This window comes from Oncorhynchus kisutch, unplaced genomic scaffold (assembly GCF_002021735.2).
Source record: "Oncorhynchus kisutch isolate 150728-3 unplaced genomic scaffold, Okis_V2 scaffold3749, whole genome shotgun sequence".
Classification (NCBI taxonomy): domain Eukaryota; kingdom Metazoa; phylum Chordata; class Actinopteri; order Salmoniformes; family Salmonidae; genus Oncorhynchus; species Oncorhynchus kisutch.
Window position 1 is genome coordinate 391,781 of NW_022265694.1, and position 23,253 is coordinate 415,033.

Below are 23,253 nucleotides of genomic sequence, written 5' to 3' on the forward strand. Positions count from 1 at the left end.
ACACTACACCACAGAGTAATGCTGGGCAGACACTACACTACACCACAGAGTAATGCTGGGCAGACACTACACTACACCACAGAGTAATGCTGTGGCAGACACTACACTACAGAGTAATGCTGGGCAGATACTACACCACAGAGTAATGCTGAGCAGACACTACACCACAGAGTAATGCTGGGCAGACACTACACCACAGAGTAATGCTGGCAGACACTACACTACACCACAGAGTAATGCTGGGCAGACACTACACTACACCACAGAGTAATGCTGGGCAGACACTACACTACACCACAGAGTAATGCTGGGCAGACACTACACCACAGAGTAATGCTGGGCAGACACTGCACTACACCACAGAGTAATGCTGGGTAGACACTACACTAAAGAGTAATGCTGGGCAGACACTACACTACACCACAGAGTAATGCTGGGCAGACACTACACTACATCACAGAGTAATGCTGGGCAGACACTGCACTACACCACAGAGTAATGCTGGGCAGACACTGTACTACACCACAGAGCAATGCTGGGCAGATACTACACTACACCACAGAGTAATGCTGGGCAGGCACTACACCACAGAGTAATGCTGAGCAGATACTACACTACACCACAGAGTAATGCTGGGCAACACTACACCACAGAGTAATGCTGGGCAGACAATACACTACACCACAGAGTAATGCTGGGCAGACACTACACTACAGAGTAATGCTGAGCAGATACTACACTACAGAGTAATGCTGGGCAGACACTACACCACAGAGTAATGCTGGGCAGATACTACAGTACACCACAGAGTAATGCTGGGCAGACACTACACCACAGAGTAATGCTGGCAGACACTGCACTACACCACAGAGTATTACTGGGCAGACACTGCACTACACCACAGAGTAATGCTGGGCAGATACTACACCACAGAGTAATGCTGGGCAGACACTACACTGCACCACAGAGTAATGCTGGGCAGACACTGCACTACACCACAGAGTAATGCTGAGCAGATACTACACTACACCACAGAGTAATGCTGGGCAGACACTGTACTACACCACAGAGTAATGCTAGCAGACACTGCACTACACCACAGAGTAATGCTGGGCAGACACTGCACTACACCACAGAGTAATGCTGGGCAGACACTGTACTACACCACAGAGTAATGCTGGGCAGACACTGTACTACACCACAGAGTAATGCTGGGCAGATAGTACACCACAGAGTAATGCTGGGCAGACACTACACTATACCACAGAGTATTGCTGGGCAGATAGTACACCACAGAGTAATGCTGGGCAGACACTGCACTACACCACAGAGTAATGCTGGGCAGACACTGTACTACACCACAGAGTAATGCTGGGCAGATAGTACACCACAGAGTAATGCTGGGCAGACACTACACTATACCACAGAGTATTGCTGGGCAGACACTACACCACAGAGTAATGCTGGGCAGACACTGTAAGCGAAAGGGAGGAACCCAGTCTATGCTCTGGAGAGAGCCAGCTTAGCATGGCTTATAGTGAAATGGGGGAACCCAGTCTATGCTCTGGGGAGAGCAAATTTAAACCAATAAACAGTTAAGTGGTAACAATGTACTTTATTAGAGTCTTGTTATGAAAATGAAACATTTAGTAATACGTAAGATGATAAAAAATATATTACCTTATCACAGTGAAGTGATGCTGTTCATGGAGGGATGTGTTAACTAACTCCTCCCCCTTATAAAGCCAGCGAATAGCCTTTCGCTTGGGGCCCGACTGGTGAGAAGCTTCAGGGAGGGCAGTCACGTGTGCTAGCAAGGCAGAGTTGGCCCCAGGTATGGGCAGAATCGGGAGAAAAGTGTTAGCCCGCTAAGTAAGCAGCGAGACAACATATCTGAAATCAATTTCGCAACGTGGAAGGCCTACTGAAAACTCTGGGACTCGTGTTCTCTACTGGTTCTACAGCTGATGAAGGTGGTTAATGAGGTGTTCTCTACAGCTGATGAAGGTGGTTAATGAGGTGTTCTCTACTGGCTCTACAGCCGATGAAGGTGATTAATGAGGTGTTCTCTACTGGCTCTACAGCCGATGAAGGTGGTTAATGAGGTGTTCTCTACAGCTGATGAAGGTGATTAATGAGGTGTTCTCTACTGGCTCTACAGCTGATGAAGGTGATTAATGAGGTGTTCTCTACTGGCTCTACAGCTGATGAAGGTGGTTAATGAGGTGTTCTCTACTGGCTCTACAGCTGATGAAGGTGGTTAATGAGATGTGCCCCAACATCACAAGGATCTATAACATCGGCAAGAGCCACAGCGGACAGAAACTCTACGCCATCGAGATCTCAGACAACCCCGGAGAGCATGAACCAGGTAAGACCAGATAAAGGGCTCTGATAGGATCTTTATCCTTGATTCATTCCTAGAAGTAAAGTTCTCTGGGTTCAAAAATGGTGAACATTGTTGTATTATTACATAAAATGTTTAAGCTATTCATCATACGCCTTTTCACATTTTGTTCCCTCCCTCCCTCCCTCCCTCCCTCCCTCCCTCCCTCCCTCCCTCCCTCCCTCCCTCCCTCCCTCCCTCTCTTCCTCTCCCTCCCTCCCTCCCTCCCCTCTCTCCCTCCCCTCTCTCCCTCCCTATCTTCCCCTCCCTCTCTCCCTCTCTCTCTCCCTCCCTCTCTTCCTCTCCCTCCCTCCCCTCTCTCCCTCCCTCCCTCTCTCTCTCCCTCCCTCCCTCCCTCCCTGTCCCTCCCCTCCCCTCCCCTCCCTCCCTCCTCTCCCAGGTGAACCAGAGTTCCGCTACACGGCCGGTTCCCATGGTAACGAGGTGCTGGGCCGAGAGCTGCTCCTGCTGCTGATGCAGTTCATGTGTCAGGAGTATCTGTCGGGGAGCCCACGGATACGTCACCTGGTGCACGAGACCAGGATACACCTGCTCCCCTCCGTCAACCCCGACGGTTACGACAAAGCCCTTGAAGTGGTAGGTGTGGGTGTCCGAAAGACCCCCAAAACCCCACAGCTGATATTACAAATATTGACTGCATCATTAAGGCTGTACTGAAACATACCACGGATACAACGGACTCTTCTGGGACACGTGTGGAGGGTCTTTTGCTTGTCAGCCCTATGTGATCGTCAGATGAAAGATTCTCCTCTTCAAAGTCAGAAGTTCAAAGCATCCTCTCCAGGGATTCCAGTGGAGGCTGGTGCCATTTAGGATGAAGGAGGGTGACTCCTTCCTTATTTCTATTACAGCATATTGTCGCTCATATTCCATTCACCCAGTTCAATGTAACAGTGATAGGTTTAGGTTACTGTCATTCACCCAGTTCAATGTAACAGTGATAGGTTTAGGCTACTACATGATACTGCAATGTTCCCCTATATCCATCATGAGGTTGCTACAACCTACACTATGAATCAAGGGTCAAGAGAAATTAGAGTAATCAAGGAGAGAGACATTGACACAATCAATACCGCCTGGCACTCTCTTGCCTTCATCTAGCTGATCTAGGGTGAAATCACTTGTTTTTTTGTTTGGTTTTCACTTTAGGGTGTTGAGCAGCTTTAATATTGCAGGTAGATTGTAGCTTCTATCAACGTAATGATCTGCACATCATGCAAATTAATTACTTAAAAATCATACAAAGTGATTTTCTCAATTTTGTTTTAGATTCTGTCTCTCACAGTTGAAGTGTACCTATGATAAAAAGTACAGACCTCTACATGCTTTGTAAGTAGGAAAACCTGCAAAATCAGCAGTGAATCAAATACTTGTTCTCCCCACTGTATATATACTTAATAAAAATAATGCAGACCATCCCTCCCCTGATTGGACTAAACTAATTATAACCCTACCATCCCTCCCCTGATTGGACTAAACTAATTATAACCCTACCATCCCTCCCCTGATTGGACTAAACTAATTATAACCCTACCATCCCTCCCCTGATTGGACTAAACTAATTATAACCCTACCATCCCTCCCCTGATTGGACTAAACTAATTATAACCCTACCATCCCTCCCCTGATTGGACTAAACTAATTATAACCCTACCATCCCTCCCCTGATTGGACTAAACTAATTAAATATATTTCTAATCTTTATTATGTTCCCCTAACCCTACCATCCCTCCCCTGATTGGACTAAACTAATTATAACCCTACCATCCCTCCCCTGATTGGACTAAACTAATTATAACCCTACCATCCCTCCCCTGATTGGACTAAACTAATTATAACCCTACCATCCCTCCCCTGATTGGACTAAACTAATTATAACCCTACCATCCCTCCCCTGATTGGACTAAACTAATTATAACCCTACCATCCCTCCCCTGATTGGACTAAACTAATTATAACCCAACCATCCCTCCCCTGATTGGACTATACTAATTATAACCCTACCATCCCTCCCCTGATTGGACTAAACTAATTATAACCCTACCATCCCTCCCCTGATTGGACTAAACTAATTATAACCCTACCATCCCTCCCCTGATTGGACTAAACTAATTATAACCCTACCATCCCTCCCCTGATTGGACTAAACTAATGAAATATATTACTGTTCTTTATTATTTTAACCCTACCATCCCTCCCCTGATTGGACTAAACTAATTATAACCCTACCATCCCTCCCCTGATTGGACTAAACTAATTATAACCCTACCATCCCTCCCCTGATTGGACTAAACTAATTATAACCCTACCATCCCTCCCCTGATTGGACTAAACTAATAATAACCCTACCATCCCTCCCCTGATTGGACTAAACTAATAATAACCCTACCATCCCTCCCCTGATTGGACTAAACTAATAATAACCCTACCATCCCTCCCCTGATTGGACTAAACTAATTATAACCCTACCATCCCTCCCCTGATTGGACTAAACTAATAATAACCCTACCATCCCTCCCCTGATTGGACTAAACTAATTATAACCCTACCATCCCTCCCCTGATTGGACTAAACTAATTATAACCCTACCATCCCTCCCCTGATTGGACTAAACTAATTATAACCCTACCATCCCTCCCCTGATTGGACTAAACTAATAATAACCCTACCATCCCTCCCCTGATTGGACTAAACTAATTATAACCCTACCATCCCTCCCCTGATTGGACTAAACTAATTATAACCCTACCATCCCTCCCCTGATTGGACTAAACTAATAATAACCCTACCATCCCTCCCCTGATTGGACTAAACTAATAATAACCCTACCATCCCTCCCCTGATTGGACTAAACTAATTATAACCCTACCATCCCTCCCCTGATTGGACTAAACTAATAATAACCCTACCATCCCTCCCCTGATTGGACTAAACTAATTATAACCCTACCATCCCTCCCCTGATTGGACTAAACTAATTATAACCCTACCATCCCTCCCCTGATTGGACTAAACTAATGAACAACAACACTTGGGCTTCTACATCCAGCGTATACATTCTATATACTGTAGCAGTTATAGGTTTGGACACACCTACTCATTCAAGGGTTTTTCTTAATTTTTTACTATTGTCTACATTGTAGAATAATAGTGAAGACATCAAAACTATGCAATAACACATATGGAATCATGTAGTAACCAAAACAAGTGTTAAACAAATCAAAATATATTTTATATTTGAGATTATTCAAAGTAGCCACCATTTGTCTTGATGCCAGCTTTGCACGCGCTTCGCATTTCCCTTCGTTTGTGGACTTCAGTGCACAACACATCAGCCCTCTGTGACCAGATGAAAAAAACATTTCCAAGACAAACCTTCATATCATAACCACTACACACAGCCTACATCATTTTCACCGTATTAGCTAACGTCATGGTCAACATAGCTACTAGAACTAACACGTTAGTAAACATGCTACAATCATACAGTACAGTGTACAGTCAGCAAGCAGTTTAGCAGTTACATCGGCGGGCCCCGGTGGCAATAAATTAATAAATACCAAAGTCTAAGCTAGCTATACCAAAGTCTAAGCTAGCTAGCAGGCTAAGCTAGCTAGCTAACATAGCATCCCTCTCTGTTTGAGCAGGCTAAGCTAGCTAGCTAACATAGCATCCCTCTCTGTTTGAGCAGGCTAAGCTAGTTAGCTAACATAGCATCCCTCTCTGTTTGAGCAGATGTGTTTGAGCAGGCTAAGCTAGTTAACTAACATAGCATCCCTCTCTGTTTGAGCAGGCTAAACTGGCTAGCTAACATAGCATCACTCTCCATTTGTACCGAGTGTTTAAGTATGCTAAACTAACTAGCTGCATTCACTAGCTAAGTAAGTGAAAGTTTAAAAAATGACAACTAAATACAGCTATCTCTCTCTCTTTCGCTCTCTTGTTTCTCCTTCATTTTTGAAGAAATGAATTTGTTCAAAACTGTTCAACTATTGTCTTTGAGTCAACTACTCACCACATTTGATGCACTGCAGTGCTAGCTAGCTGTAGCTTATGCTTTATGTACTAGATGAATTCTCTGACCCTTTGATTGGGTGGACAACATGTCAGTTCATGCTGCAAGAACTCTGATAGGTTGGTGGAGGGCATCCTCCAGAAGTTGTCATAATTACTGTGTAAGTCTATGGAAGGGGGTGAGAACCATGAGCCTCCTAGGTTTTGTATTGAAGTCAATGTACCTAGAGGAGGACAGAAGCTAGCTGTCCTCTGGCTACACCATGGTGCTACCCTACAGAGTGCTGCTGAGGCTATTGTAGACCTTCATTGCAAAACATTGTGTTTTAATCAATTATTTTTTATGTGAATATATATAGTATAGTTTTATTTTAAAAATGATAACTTTTTATCCTTAATTAATTTAAAACCATTTGGGGACCTCATGTCTTAATTATCTGCTCTCACGTGTCACCATGTGTCACTCTCCCGTTGTCCCTCAGGGTTCAGAGCTGAGTGGCTGGTCCCTGGGTCGGTGGAGCCAGGATGGAGTAGACATCCACCATAACTTCCCTGACCTCAACTCCATCCTGTGGGAGGCTGAAACAAAGAAATGGATCCCCAGGAAGATGCTCAACCACCATGTGCCCATTCCCGAATGGTATCAGTCCAAGAACTCCACGGTCAGTAAATGCCACACAAGATTCTGAGGAGTTTTCGAAAGACATTGATAGGGGAATCTCAGACATCCAGAATTAAAAAAGAAAAATGAGAAAATATACGATTGAGACTAGCGAAGTCACCACCCTCCATAACGGAAACTTGCAGCCAGATTCGAGCCCCTCTCTGGGCCAAATGTCCCTTCCCCTTACGAAATTCAAAAGATGAGAGCACCTGTGAAATTGTGATTTGTCCAAATCATAATTTACAAAACCACAGAGCACCTGAACAAAGTTCCTTGTTAGTCGTCAAAGATGGGGGACTTCTGGTTCTCATCCTGTCACTATGACAGATAGGGGACTTCTGGTTTTCATCCTGTCACTATGACAGAGAGGAGACTTCTGGTTCTCATCCTGTCACTATGACTCCATGACAGATAGAGGACTTCTGGTTCTCATCCTGTCACTATGACTGCATGACAGATAGGGGACTTCTGGTTCTCATCATGTCACTATGACAGATAGAGGACTTCTGGTTCTCATCATGTCTCTATGACTCCATGACAGATAGAGGACTTCTGGTTCTCATCCTGTCACTATGACTCTATGACAGATAGATGACTTCTGGTTCTCATCCTGTCACTATGACTCCATGCCAGATAGAGGACTTCTGGTTCTCATCCTGTCACTATGACTGCATGACAGATAGGGGACTTCTGGTTCTCATCATGTCACTATGACAGATAGAGGACTTCTGGTTCTCATCCTGTCACTATGACTCCATGACAGATAGGGGACTTCTAGTTCTCATCCTGTCACTATGACTCCATGACAGATAGAGGACTTCTGGTTCTCATCCTGTCACTATGACTCCATGACAGATAGAGGACTTCTGGTTTTCATTCTGTCACTATGACACCATGACAGATAGAGGACTTCTGGTTCTCATCCTGTCACTATGACAGATAGAGGACTTCTGGTTCTCATCCTGTCACTATGACTCCATGACAGATAGAGGACTTCTGGTTCTCATCCTGTCACTATGACTCCATGACAGATAGAGCACTTCTGGTTCTCATCCTGTCACTATGACTCCATGACAGATAGGGGACTTCTAGTTCTCATCCTGTCACTATGACTCCATGACAGATAGAGGACTTCTGGTTTTCATCCTGTCACTATGACTCCATGACAGATAGAGGACTTCTGGTTCTTATCCTGTCACTATGACTCCATGACAAATAGAGGACTTCTGGTTCTCATCCTGTCACTATGACAGATAGAGGACTTCTGGTTTTACTCCTCACTTCTCCCCTCTGCTCTCCTCTCTTTCTCTCCTCCTTTCCTCTTTCTCCTCCTCTCCTTTCTCCTCTTTCCTCACATTCCCTCTCCTCTCCTCTCCTCTCCTCTCCTCTCCTCTCCTCTCCTCTCCTCTCCTCTCCTCTCCTCTCCTCTCCTCTCCTCTCCTCTCCTCTCCTCTCCTTTCCTCTCCTCTCCTCAGGTAGCATCAGAGACACGTGCTCTGGTCTCCTGGATGGAGAAGATTCCGTTTGTGCTGGGTGGTAACCTCCAGGGAGGGGAGTTGGTGGTGACCTTCCCCTACGACAGGACCCGTTCCCAGGGTGTATCCAGGGAGCAGACCCCCACCCCAGACGACCACGTCTTCCGCTGGCTCGCCTTCTCCTACGCATCCACCCACCGCCTGATGACCGACGCCAGACGACGAGTCTGCCACACCGAGGACTTTGCCAAGGAAGATGGCACCATCAACGGGGCGTCCTGGCACACCGCGGCAGGGAGTTAGTGTTGTTGTTTTCCTATTCATTTCAGTTCAATTAATTTCAGTTCAGTTCAATTCAGTTCAGTTCATTTCAATTCATTTAAATTCATCTCTGATTCAATTAAATTCATGTATTGATGTATTATCACAGACCAGTACCAGAGTAGTTCTTCATTTCAACACATGTTGATTTGATGTATTATCACAGACCAGTACCAGAGTAGTTCCTCATTTCAACACATGTTGATTTCATGTATTATCACAGACCAGTACCAGAGTAGTTCTTCATTTCAACACATGTTGATTTCATGTATTATCACAGACCAGTACCAGAGTAGTTCTTCATTTCAACACATGTTGATTTGATGTATTACCACAGACCAGTACCAGAGTAGTTCCTCATTTCAACACATGTTGATTTGATGTATTATCACAGACCAGTACCAGAGTAGTTATTCATTTCAAACTTTTTGGGGGAAAAAACACATTTCTTTGACCATCACAAATTGTACATTGTACAATTTCTCGTAAATTACGATAGATAAATGTCTGGATCTTTTTTTCCTGACATCGTAGGTTCATGTACTTCGACATGAAGTGGTCAAATTAGCACTCTATTTTCATTGTTGACCTTTAATCCCAGAAAAATGGCCTTAACTCAAAAAGCGTTGAGGCCTCGACGCCATCTTGTTTCTGGGCTAACAGCCCATTAGGCCAAACCTATGTTTCTGGGCTAACAGCCCATTAGGCCAAACCTATGCTCACTAAGTTTCGTCTTCGAAAGTCTTTACCATTTAGGAGAAATGGCCATGTCATGATTGTACATTTGCAAATAGAATCCATTCGCCATCCGGTGGAATTTACGGGGACAGCGGAAAAATGACAACATTTTTAAATGTTATAAAACGGAAACCGAATGTCCGAGAGACTTCGTTTGATGACTTCCCGGAAGATCTGGCCCTGGTGCACAGCCCGACGCTGTCGGCAAATTTTCAAACATTTGCGGACGTCTAGTAAGGGACCGTGCATTTGCAATATGGAGATTCTCATCGATCATACAGCAACTGCCGAAAAGGGCACTTCAGGTATGAAAAAACGTGTTTTAAAGTCTCATGCAACTATACCATACAACGTCCAGTGGCTTGTGAAAGTATTCAGCCCCTTGGCATTTTTCCTATTTTGTTGCCTTACAACCTGGAATTAAAATAGATTTTTGTGGGGTTTGTATCATTTGATTGACACAACATGCCTACTACTTTGTAGATTCAAAATATGTTTTATAGTGAAACAAGCAACAAATAAGACAAAAAAAAATGAACTTGAGCGTGCATAACCTTTCACCTCCCCAAAGTCAATAATTTGTAGAGCCACCTTCTTGCTGAAATTACATCTGCAAGTCTCTTGGGGTATGTCTCTATAATCTTTGCACATCTAGCCACTGGGATTTTTTCCCAATCTTCAAGGCAAAACTGCTCCAGCTCCTTCAAGTTGGATGGGTTCCGCTGGTGCACAGCAATCTTTAAGTCATACCACAGATTCTCAATTGGATTGAGGTCTGGGCTTTGACTAGGCCATTCCAAGACATTTAAATGTTTCCCCTTAAACCACTCAAGTCTTGCATTAGCAGTATGCTTAGGGTCATTGTCCTGCTGGAGGGCGAACTCCGTCCCAGTCTCAAATCTCTGGAAGACTGAAACAGGTTTCGCTCAAGAATTTCCCTGTATTTAGCGCCATCCATCATTCCTTCAATTCTGACCAGTTTCCCAGTCCCTGCCAATGGAAAAACATACCACAGACCAGTACCAGAGTAGCTCTTCATTTCAACACATGCTGATTTGATTTATTATCTTTATAAAACACTGGTGGAAAAAGAACATATGAGCTGATGTCTTTTCATTGGGCAGTTGGCCGAGAGATAAATGACTCTGTCTGTGCCGGCAGGTATGAACGACTTCAGCTACTTGCACACCAACTGTTTTGAACTGTCGATGTACGTGGGCTGTGACAAATTCCCCCATGAGAGTGAGCTGGCGGAGGAGTGGGAAAACAACCGGGAGTCTCTGCTCGTCTTCATGGAGCAGGTACAGTATGTAGAGTCTAGAGAGGGTGTAGAGTCTAGAGAGGACGTAGAGTCTAGAGAGGGTGTAGATTCTAGAGAGGGTGTAGAGTCTAGAGAGGGCGTAGAGTCTAGAGAGGGCGTAGAGTCTAGAGAGGGCGTAGAGTCTAGAGAGGGCGTAGAGTCTAGAGAGGGCGTAGAGTCTAGAGAGGGCGTAGAGTCTAGAGAGGGCGTAGAGTCTAGAGAGGGCGTAGAGTCTAGAGAGGGCGTGTAGAGTCTAGAGAGGGCGTAGAGTCTAGAGAGGGTGCAGAATAGGTGCACATGTTCATGAAATACAATAGATGGCTGTAATCACCCCCAGACACACATGGCTAACTTGATGGGTCATTTAATCATCTGGTGAAATGCAGTCTTAAATTCAGACATGTAACAATTAACTGGCATAATCCCAACTCATATTACTACCAATAAAAAACTGATTTTCATAGCTGTTAATCTACTAGTTAATCTACTAGGTTCGATGTTAGCTAGCTAACATTTGGTTATAACTAGCAATGCAAATAGACTTTTTGATTCAAGTAATTTTACTACACAGATCACACACCTAAAGTTAGCTAGCTGGCCAGTAAGGTAACGTTAGCTAGAGAGCCAGTAAGGTAACGCTAGCTAGCGAGCCAGTAAGCTAGCGAACAATATGCTTTGACTTGCAATGAAATCCACTTTCTGACTAAATTAGAAATGTATAATATCTGACAATGTAGCTAGACTCTGACCCATATACATGGATGAACGAGTCACGGCAGACTGGAACCATTTAACTCTGTTTTGTTTGTAGCTACATCTTGTTTGGTCAGCGTTGTGTCAAGTCACTCTGGTTCACACTGTTTCTGCAAGTGCAGAAAGTAGCCCGTCACAACTTTTTCCAACTGCTCTGTCGACAGCTCCTGTTAAAATCAGGGCATCAATGTTGCTGAGAAAAGTAGCAAAACCTTTGTAGTTCTCGATGGCTAATGGTTGTATCTTTCAAAAAAACACAGCAGTAGAAAGGACTGTCAACACATACTAAGCAACTCACGTTATAGACAGAAGCATGCTACATGGCAGACCAATCCAAACTCCTCTCCTGGCATGTCCAGCCCGTCCATTATCTCAGCCAATCATGGCTGACGGGAAGGTTCCTGCAGTTTTCCGTGGCTAAACCAATTAAGCTAGTATTTTAACAAATTGTATTCGTATTTACAGATTGAATAAACGTTTGTTTATTAAGGCACATGAAAGTTGACATGTTCCAGAAGGCATTTCCATTTCCATCAATGACAACAAGACATTCAAATGCCTCTCCTGCGAAGTAGTGACATGAAACATACGCCTAGCTTTCTGAAACGAGTCATATTATATTGTTTAAATATTTATATCAAGGATCACATTGAAAATAATAGTTTTTAAGCATTCATGTACCCTGGGTTTTATTGTACTTTTAAATACTGTTAAAGCTTGTTTTTAACCCCCCAAATAAAATATAATATCATCAAATTAATATTATATATGATACGTTACATATTATTATTGTTGTTATTATTATTATTATTATTATTCAGTCAGTTGATCTTTGACCTCTGACCTTTCATGCACAGGTGCATCGTGGGATCAAAGGCATTGTCTGGGACATGCAGGGGCGGGGCATAGCCAACGCCACCATCCAAGTGGAAGGGATCGGCCATGACATCAGAACAGGTAGAGATACATTTATTTTATTGATTTATTTCACCTTTATTTAACCAGGAAGGCATGTTGAGAACAAGTTCTCATTTTACAACCCCCGACCTGGCCAAGATAAAGCAAAGCAGTTCGACACATACAACAACACAGACTTACACATGGAGTAAACAACAACACAGAGTTACACATGGAGTAAACAACAACACAGAGTTACACATGGAGTAAAACAAACATACAGTCAATAATACAGTAGAACAATAAGTCTATATACAATGTGAGCAAATTAGGTGAGAAGGGAGGTAAAGGCAATAAATAAATAAGTAAATAAATAAATAAATCAAATGAGGTGAGAAGGGAGGTAAAGGCAAAAAAGGCCATGGTGGCAAAGTAAATCAAATATAGCAAGTAAAACACTGGAATGGTAGATTTGCAGTAGAAGAATGTGCAAAGTAGAAATATAAATAATGGGGTGCAAAGGAGCAAAATAAATAAATAAATACAGTAGGGAAAGAGGTAGTTGTTTGGGCTAAATTATAGATGGGCTATGTACAGGTGCAGTAATCTGTGAGCTGCTCTGACAGCTGGTGCTTAAAGCTAGTGAGGGAGATAAGTGTTTCCAGTTTCAGAGATTTTTGTAGTTCGTTCCAGTCATTGGCAGCAGAGAACTGGAAGGAAATAAGGCGGGGCTTTACCGAGCAGAGACTTGTAGATGACCTGGAGCCAGTGGGTTTGGCGACGAGTGTGAAGCGAGGACCAGCCGACTAGAGCGTACAGGTCACAATGGTGGGTAGTATATGGGGCTTTGGTGACCAAACGGATGGCACTGTGATAGACTGCATTCAATTTATTGAGTAGGGTATTGGAGGCTATTTTGTAAATGATATCGCCGAAGTCGAGGATCGGTAGGATAGTCAGTTTTACGAGGGTATGTTTGGCAGCATGAGTGAAGGATGCTTTGTTGCGAAATAGGAAGCCAATTCTAGATTTAACTTTGGATTTGAGATGTTTGATGTGAGTCTGGAAGGAAAGTTTACAGTCTAACCAGACACCTAGGTATTTGTAGTTGTCCACATATTCTAAGTCAGAACCGTCCAGAGTAGTGATGTTGGACGGGCGAGCAGGTGCGGGCAGCGATCGGTTGAAGAGCATGCATTTAGTTTTACTTGTATTTAAGAGCAATTGGAGGCAACGGAAGGAGAGTTGTATGGCATTGAAGCTCGTCTGGAGATTTGTTAACACAGTGTCCAAAGAATGGCCAGAAGTATACAGAATGGTGTCGTCTGCATAGAGGTGGATCAGAGAATCACCAGTAGCAAGAGCGACATCATTGATGTATACAGAGAAAAGAGTTGGTCCAAGAATTGAACCCTGTGGTACCCCCATAGAGACGGTCAGAGGTCCAGACAACAGACCCTCCGATTTGACACACTGAACTCTATCAGAGAAGTAGTTGGTGAACCAGGCGAGGCAATCATTTGAGAAATCAAGGCTATCGAGTCTGCCGATGAGGATGTGGTGATTGACAGAGTCGAAAGCCTTGGCCAGGTCAATGAACACGGCTGCACAGTAATGTTTCTTATCGATGGCGGTTAAGATATCATTTGGGACCTTGAGTGTGGCTGAGGTGCACCCATGACCAGCTCTGAAACCAGATTGCATTGCGGAGAAGGTATGGTGGGATTCGAAATGGTCGGTAATCTGTTTGTTGACTTGGCTTTCGAAGACCTTAGAAAGTCAGAGTAGGATAAATATAGGTCTGTAGCAGTTTGGGTCAAGAGTGTCCCCCCCTTTGAAGAGGGAGATGACCGCAGCCGCAGAAATACATGCTATTGTAGTATCTGTGTTCTCATTCTGTGTCCATACATACTATATAGAGATGTATTATAGTCGACTCTGTGTTCTCATTCTGTGTCCATACATACTATATAGAGATGTATCATAGTAGACTCTGTGTTTTCATTCTGTGTGCATACATACCATATAGAGATGTATTATAGTAGACTCTGTGTTCTCATTCTGTGTGCATACATACCATATAGAGATGTATCATAGTAGACTCTGTGTTCTCATCTCATTCTGTGTCCATACATACTATATAGAGATGTATCATAGTCGACTCTGTGTTCTCATCTCATTCTGTGTCCATACATACCATATAGAGATGTATTATAGTAGACTCTCTGTGTTCTCATCTCATTCTGTGTCCATACATACTATATAGAGATGTATTATAGTCGACTCTGTGTTCTCATTCTGTGTCCATACATACTATATAGAGATGTATCATAGTAGACTCTGTGTTCTCATTCTGTGTCCATACATACCATATAGAGATGTATTATAGTAGACTCTCTGTGTTCTCATCTCATTCTGTGTCCATACATACTATATAGAGATGTATTATAGTCGACTCTGTGTTCTCATTCTGTGTCCATACATACCATATAGAGATGTATCATAGTAGACTCTCTGTGTTCTCATCTCATTCTGTGTCCATACATACTATATAGAGATGTATCATAGTAGACTCTGTGTTCTCATTCTGTGTCCATACATACCATATAGAGATGTATCATAGTAGACTCTGTGTTCTCATTCTGTGTCCATACATACTATATAGAGATGTATCATAGTAGACTCTGTGTTCTCATCTCATTCTGTGTCCATACATACTATATAGAGATGTATCATAGTAGACTCTGTGTTCTCATTCTGTGTCCATACATACCATATAGAGATGTATCATAGTAGACTCTCTGTGTTCTCATCTCATTCTGTGTCCATACATACCATATAGAGATGTATTATAGTAGACTCTGTGTTCTCATTCTGTGTCCATACATACCATATAGAGATGTATCATAGTAGACTCTGTGTTCTCATTCTGTGTCCATACATACCATATAGAGATGTATCATAGTAGACTCTGTGTTCTCATTCTGTGTCCATACATACTATATAGAGATGTATTATAAAGGACTCTGTGTTCTCATTCTGTGTCCATACATACTATATAGAGATGTATCATAGTAGACTCTGTGTTCTCATTCTGTGTCCATACATACTATATAGAGATGTATTATAGTAAACTCTGTGTTCTCATTCTGTGTCCATACATACCATATAGAGATGTATTATAAAGGACTCTGTGTTCTCATTCTGTGTCCATACATACCATATAGAGATGTATTATAGTAGACTCTGTGTTCTCATTCTGTGTCCATACATACTATATAGAGATGTATCATAGTAGACTCTGTGTTCTCATTCTGTGTCCATACATACCATATAGAGATGTATCATAGTAGACTCTGTGTTCTCATTCTGTGTCCATACATACTATATAGAGATGTATTATAAAGGACTCTGTGTTCTCATTCTGTGTCCATACATACTATATAGAGATGTATTATAGTCGACTCTGTGTTCTCATTCTGTGTCCATACATACTATATAGAGATGTATTATAGTCGACTCTGTGTTCTCATTCTGTGTCCATACATACTATATAGAGATGTATCATAGTAGACTCTGTGTTCTCATTCTGTGTCCATACATACTATATAGAGATGTATTATAGTAGACTCTGTGTTCTCATTCTGTGTCCATACATACCATATAGAGATGTATTATAAAGGACTCTGTGTTCTCATTCTGTGTCCATACATACCATATAGAGATGTATTATAGTAGACTCTGTGTTCTCATTCTGTGTCCATACATACCATATAGAGATGTATTATAGTAGACTCTGTGTTCTCATTCTGTGTCCATACATACTATATAGAGATGTATCATAGTAGACTCTCTGTGTTCTCATCTCATTCTGTGTCCATACATACTATATAGAGATGTATCATAGTAGACTCTCTGTGTTCTCATCTCATTCTGTGTCCATACATACCATATAGAGATGTATTATAAAGGACTCTGTGTTCTCATTCTGTGTCCATACATACCATATAGAGATGTATTATAGTAGACTCTGTGTTCTCATTCTGTGTCCATACATACCATATAGAGATGTATTATAGTCGACTCTGTGTGTTCTCATCTCATTCTGTGTCCATACATACTATATAGAGATGTATTATAGTAGACTCTCTGTGTTCTCATCTCATTCTGTGTCCATACATACCATATAGAGATGTATTATAAAGGACTCTGTGTTCTCATTCTGTGTCCATACATACCATATAGAGATGTATCATAGTAGACTCTGTGTTCTCATTCTGTGTCCATACATACTATATAGAGATATATTATAAAGGACTCTGTGTTCTCATTCTGTGTCCATACATACCATATAGAGATGTATTATAGTAGACTCTGTGTTCTCATTCTGTGTCCATACATACCATATAGAGATGTATCATAGTAGACTCTGTGTTCTCATTCTGTGTCCATACATACTATATAGAGATGTATTATAGTAGACTCTGTGTTCTCATTCTGTGTCCATACATACCATATAGAGATGTATTATAAAGGACTCTGTGTTCTCATTCTGTGTCCATACATACCATATAGAGATGTATTATAGTCGACTCTGTGTTCTCATTCTGTGTCCATACATACCATATAGAGATGTATTATAGTAGACTCTCTGTGTTCTCATCTCATTCTGTGTCCATACATACCATATAGAGATGTATTATAAAGGACTCTGTGTTCTCATTCTGTGTCCATACATACCATATAGAGATGTATCATAGTAGACTCTGTGTTCTCATTCTGTGTCCATACATACTATATAGAGATATATTATAGTAGACTCTGTGTTCTCATTCTGTGTCCATACATACCATATAGAGATGTATTATAAAGGACTCTGTGTTCTCATTCTGTGTCCATACATACCATATAGAGATGTATTATAGTCGACTCTGTGTTCTCATTCTGTATCCATACATACCATATAGAGATGTATCATAGTAGACCCTGTGTTCTCATTCTGTGTCCATACATACCATATAGAGATGTATTATAAAGGACTCTGTGTTCTCATTCTGTGTCCATACATACTATATAGAGATGTATTATAAAGGACTCTGTGTTCTCATTCTGTGTCCATACATACTATATAGAGATGTATTATAGTAGACTCTGTGTTCTCATTCTGTGTCCATACATACTATATAGAGATGTATTATAAAGGACTCTGTGTTCTCATTCTGTGTCCATACATACTATATAGAGATGTATTATAAAGGACTCTGTGTTCTCATTCTGTGTCCATACATACTATATAGAGATGTATTATAGTCGACTCTGTGTTCTCATTCTGTGTCCATACATACTATATAGAGATGTATTATAGTCGACTCTGTGTTCTCATTCTGTGTCCATACATACTATATAGAGATGTATCATAGTAGACTCTGTGTTCTCATTCTGTGTCCATACATACTATATAGAGATGTATTATAGTAGACTCTGTGTTCTCATTCTGTGTCCATACATACCATATAGAGATGTATTATAAAGGACTCTGTGTTCTCATTCTGTGTCCATACATACCATATAGAGATGTATTATAGTAGACTCTGTGTTCTCATTCTGTGTCCATACATACCATATAGAGATGTATTATAGTAGACTCTGTGTTCTCATTCTGTGTCCATACATACTATATAGAGATGTATCATAGTAGACTCTCTGTGTTCTCATCTCATTCTGTGTCCATACATACTATATAGAGATGTATCATAGTAGACTCTCTGTGTTCTCATCTCATTCTGTGTCCATACATACCATATAGAGATGTATTATAAAGGACTCTGTGTTCTCATTCTGTGTCCATACATACCATATAGAGATGTATCATAGTAGACTCTGTGTTCTCATTCTGTGTCCATACATACTATATAGAGATATATTATAGTAGACTCTGTGTTCTCATTCTGTGTCCATACATACCATATAGAGATGTATTATAAAGGACTCTGTGTTCTCATTCTGTGTCCATACATACCATATAGAGATGTATTATAGTCGACTCTGTGTTCTCATTCTGTATCCATACATACCATATAGAGATGTATCATAGTAGACCCTGTGTTCTCATTCTGTGTCCATACATACCATATAGAGATGTATTATAAAGGACTCTGTGTTCTCATTCTGTGTCCATACATACTATATAGAGATGTATTATAAAGGACTCTGTGTTCTCATTCTGTGTCCATACATACTATATAGAGATGTATTATAGTAGACTCTGTGTTCTCATTCTGTGTCCATACATACTATATAGAGATGTATTATAAAGGACTCTGTGTTCTCATTCTGTGTCCATACATACTATATAGAGATGTATTATAAAGGACTCTGTGTTCTCATTCTGTGTCCATACATACTATATAGAGATGTATTATAGTCGACTCTGTGTTCTCATTCTGTGTCCATACATACTATATAGAGATGTATTATAGTCGACTCTGTGTTCTCATTCTGTGTCCATACATACTATATAGAGATGTATCATAGTAGACTCTGTGTTCTCATTCTGTGTCCATACATACCATATAGAGATGTATTATAAAGGACTCTGTGTTCTCATTCTGTGTCCATACATACCATATAGAGATGTATTATAGTAGACTCTGTGTTCTCATTCTGTGTCCATACATACCATATAGAGATGTATTATAGTAGACTCTGTGTTCTCATTCTGTGTCCATACATACTATATAGAGATGTATCATAGTAGACTCTCTGTGTTCTCATCTCATTCTGTGTCCATACATACTATATAGAGATGTATCATAGTAGACTCTCTGTGTTCTCATCTCATTCTGTGTCCATACATACCATATAGAGATGTATTATAAAGGACTCTGTGTTCTCATTCTGTGTCCATACATACCATATAGAGATGTATTATAGTAGACTCTGTGTTCTCATTCTGTGTCCATACATACCATATAGAGATGTATTATAGTCGACTCTGTGTGTTCTCATCTCATTCTGTGTCCATACATACTATATAGAGATGTATTATAGTAGACTCTCTGTGTTCTCATCTCATTCTGTGTCCATACATACCATATAGAGATGTATTATAAAGGACTCTGTGTTCTCATTCTGTGTCCATACATACCATATAGAGATGTATCATAGTAGACTCTGTGTTCTCATTCTGTGTCCATACATACTATATAGAGATGTATTATAAAGGACTCTGTGTTCTCATTCTGTGTCCATACATACCATATAGAGATGTATTATAGTAGACTCTGTGTTCTCATTCTGTGTCCATACATACCATATAGAGATGTATCATAGTAGACTCTGTGTTCTCATTCTGTGTCCATACATACTATATAGAGATGTATTATAGTAGACTCTGTGTTCTCATTCTGTGTCCATACATACCATATAGAGATGTATTATAAAGGACTCTGTGTTCTCATTCTGTGTCCATACATACCATATAGAGATGTATTATAGTCGACTCTGTGTTCTCATTCTGTGTCCATACATACCATATAGAGATGTATTATAGTCGACTCTGTGTGTTCTCATCTCATTCTGTGTCCATACATACTATATAGAGATGTATTATAGTAGACTCTCTGTGTTCTCATCTCATTCTGTGTCCATACATACCATATAGAGATGTATTATAAAGGACTCTGTGTTCTCATTCTGTGTCCATACATACCATATAGAGATGTATCATAGTAGACTCTGTGTTCTCATTCTGTGTCCATACATACTATATAGAGATGTATTATAAAGGACTCTGTGTTCTCATTCTGTGTCCATACATACCATATAGAGATGTATTATAGTAGACTCTGTGTTCTCATTCTGTGTCCATACATACCATATAGAGATGTATCATAGTAGACTCTGTGTTCTCATTCTGTGTCCATACATACCATATAGAGATGTATTATAGTAGACTCTCTGTGTTCTCATCTCATTCTGTGTCCATACATACCATATAGAGATGTATTATAAAGGACTCTGTGTTCTCATTCTGTGTCCATACATACCATATAGAGATGTATCATAGTAGACTCTGTGTTCTCATTCTGTGTCCATACATACTATATAGAGATATATTATAGTAGACTCTGTGTTCTCATTCTGTGTCCATACATACCATATAGAGATGTATTATAAAGGACTCTGTGTTCTCATTCTGTGTCCATACATACCATATAGAGATGTATTATAAAGGACTCTGTGTTCTCATTCTGTGTCCATACATACCATATAGAGATGTATTATAGTAGACTCTGTGTTCTCATTCTGTGTCCATACATACCATATAGAGATGTATTATAAAGGACTCTGTGTTCTCATTCTGTGTCCATACATACCATATAGAGATGTATCATAGTAGACTCTGTGTTCTCATTCTGTGTCCATACATACTATATAGAGATGTATTATAAAGGACTCTGTGTTCTCATTCTGTGTCCATACATACTATATAGAGATGTATTATAGTCGACTCTGTGTTCTCATTCTGTGTCCATACATACTATATAGAGATGTATTATAGTCGACTCTGTGTTCTCATTCTGTGTCCATACATACTATATAGAGATGTATCATAGTATACTCTGTGTTCTCATTCTGTGTCCATACATACCATATAGAGATGTATTATAAAGGACTCTGTGTTCTCATTCTGTGTCCATACATACCATATAGAGATGTATTATAGTAGACTCTGTGTTCTCATTCTGTGTCCATACATACCATATAGAGATGTATTATAGTAGACTCTGTGTTCTCATTCTGTGTCCATACATACTATATAGAGATGTATCATAGTAGACTCTCTGTGTTCTCATCTCATTCTGTGTCCATACATACTATATAGAGATGTATCATAGTAGACTCTCTGTGTTCTCATCTCATTCTGTGTCCATACATACCATATAGAGATGTATTATAAAGGACTCTGTGTTCTCATTCTGTGTCCATACATACCATATAGAGATGTATTATAGTAGACTCTGTGTTCTCATTCTGTGTCCATACATACCATATAGAGATGTATTATAGTCGACTCTGTGTGTTCTCATCTCATTCTGTGTCCATACATACTATATAGAGATGTATTATAGTAGACTCTCTGTGTTCTCATCTCATTCTGTGTCCATACATACCATATAGAGATGTATTATAAAGGACTCTGTGTTCTCATTCTGTGTCCATACATACCATATAGAGATGTATCATAGTAGACTCTGTGTTCTCATTCTGTGTCCATACATACTATATAGAGATGTATTATAAAGGACTCTGTGTTCTCATTCTGTGTCCATACATACCATATAGAGATGTATTATAGTAGACTCTGTGTTCTCATTCTGTGTCAATACATACCATATAGAGATGTATCATAGTAGACTCTGTGTTCTCATTCTGTGTCCATACATACTATATAGAGATGTATTATAGTAGACTCTGTGTTCTCATTCTGTGTCCATACATACCATATAGAGATGTATTATAAAGGACTCTGTGTTCTCATTCTGTGTCCATACATACCATATAGAGATGTATTATAGTCGACTCTGTGTTCTCATTCTGTGTCCATACATACCATATAGAGATGTATTATAGTAGACTCTCTGTGTTCTCATCTCATTCTGTGTCCATACATACCATATAGAGATGTATTATAAAGGACTCTGTGTTCTCATTCTGTGTCCATACATACCATATAGAGATGTATCATAGTAGACTCTGTGTTCTCATTCTGTGTCCATACATACTATATAGAGATATATTATAGTAGACTCAGTGTTCTCATTCTGTGTCCATACATACCATATAGAGATGTATTATAAAGGACTCTGTGTTCTCATTCTGTGTCCATACATACCATATAGAGGTGTATTATAGTCGACTCTGTGTTCTCATTCTGTATCCATACATACCATATAGAGATGTATCATAGTAGACCCTGTGTTCTCATTCTGTGTCCATACATACCATATAAAGATGTATTATAAAGGACTCTGTGTTCTCATTCTGTGTCCATACATACTATATAGAGATGTATTATAAAGGACTCTGTGTTCTCATTCTGTGTCCATACATACTATATAGAGATGTATTATAGTAGACTCTGTGTTCTCATTCTGTGTCCATACATACTATATAGAGATGTATTATAAAGGACTCTGTGTTCTCATTCTGTGTCCATACATACTATATAGAGATGTATTATAAAGGACTCTGTGTTCTCATTCTGTGTCCGTACATACCATATAGAGATGTATCATAGTAGACTCTGTGTTCTCATTCTGTGTCCATACATACCATATAGAGATGTATCATAGTAGACTCTCTGTGTTCTCATCTCATTCTGTGTCCATACATACTATATAGAGATGTATCATAGTAGACTCTCTGTGTTCTCATCTCATTCTGTGTCCATACATACCATATAGAGATGTATTATAAAGGACTCTGTGTTCTCATTCTGTGTCCATACATACCATATAGAGATGTATTATAGTAGACTCTGTGTTCTCATTCTGTGTCCATACATACCATATAGAGATGTATTATAGTCGACTCTGTGTGTTCTCATCTCATTCTGTGTCCATACATACTATATAGAGATGTATTATAGTAGACTCTCTGTGTTCTCATCTCATTCTGTG

General features: G+C 40.4%; 1 protein-coding gene across 1 annotated transcript in view; it reads left to right on the forward strand.

The window, feature by feature from the left end:
• Positions 1–23,253, forward strand: part of LOC109885435 (inactive carboxypeptidase-like protein X2) — a 126,759-nt gene that overhangs the window by 71,694 nt on the left and 31,812 nt on the right. Inside the window, exons 8-13 of the mRNA XM_031820939.1 lie at positions 2,248–2,371; positions 2,787–2,983; positions 6,903–7,082; positions 8,560–8,857; positions 10,780–10,919; positions 12,529–12,628. Coding sequence (XP_031676799.1) covers positions 2,248–2,371; positions 2,787–2,983; positions 6,903–7,082; positions 8,560–8,857; positions 10,780–10,919; positions 12,529–12,628 — 1,039 coding nt within the window. The remainder of the gene's footprint in view (positions 1–2,247; positions 2,372–2,786; positions 2,984–6,902; positions 7,083–8,559; positions 8,858–10,779; positions 10,920–12,528; positions 12,629–23,253) is intronic.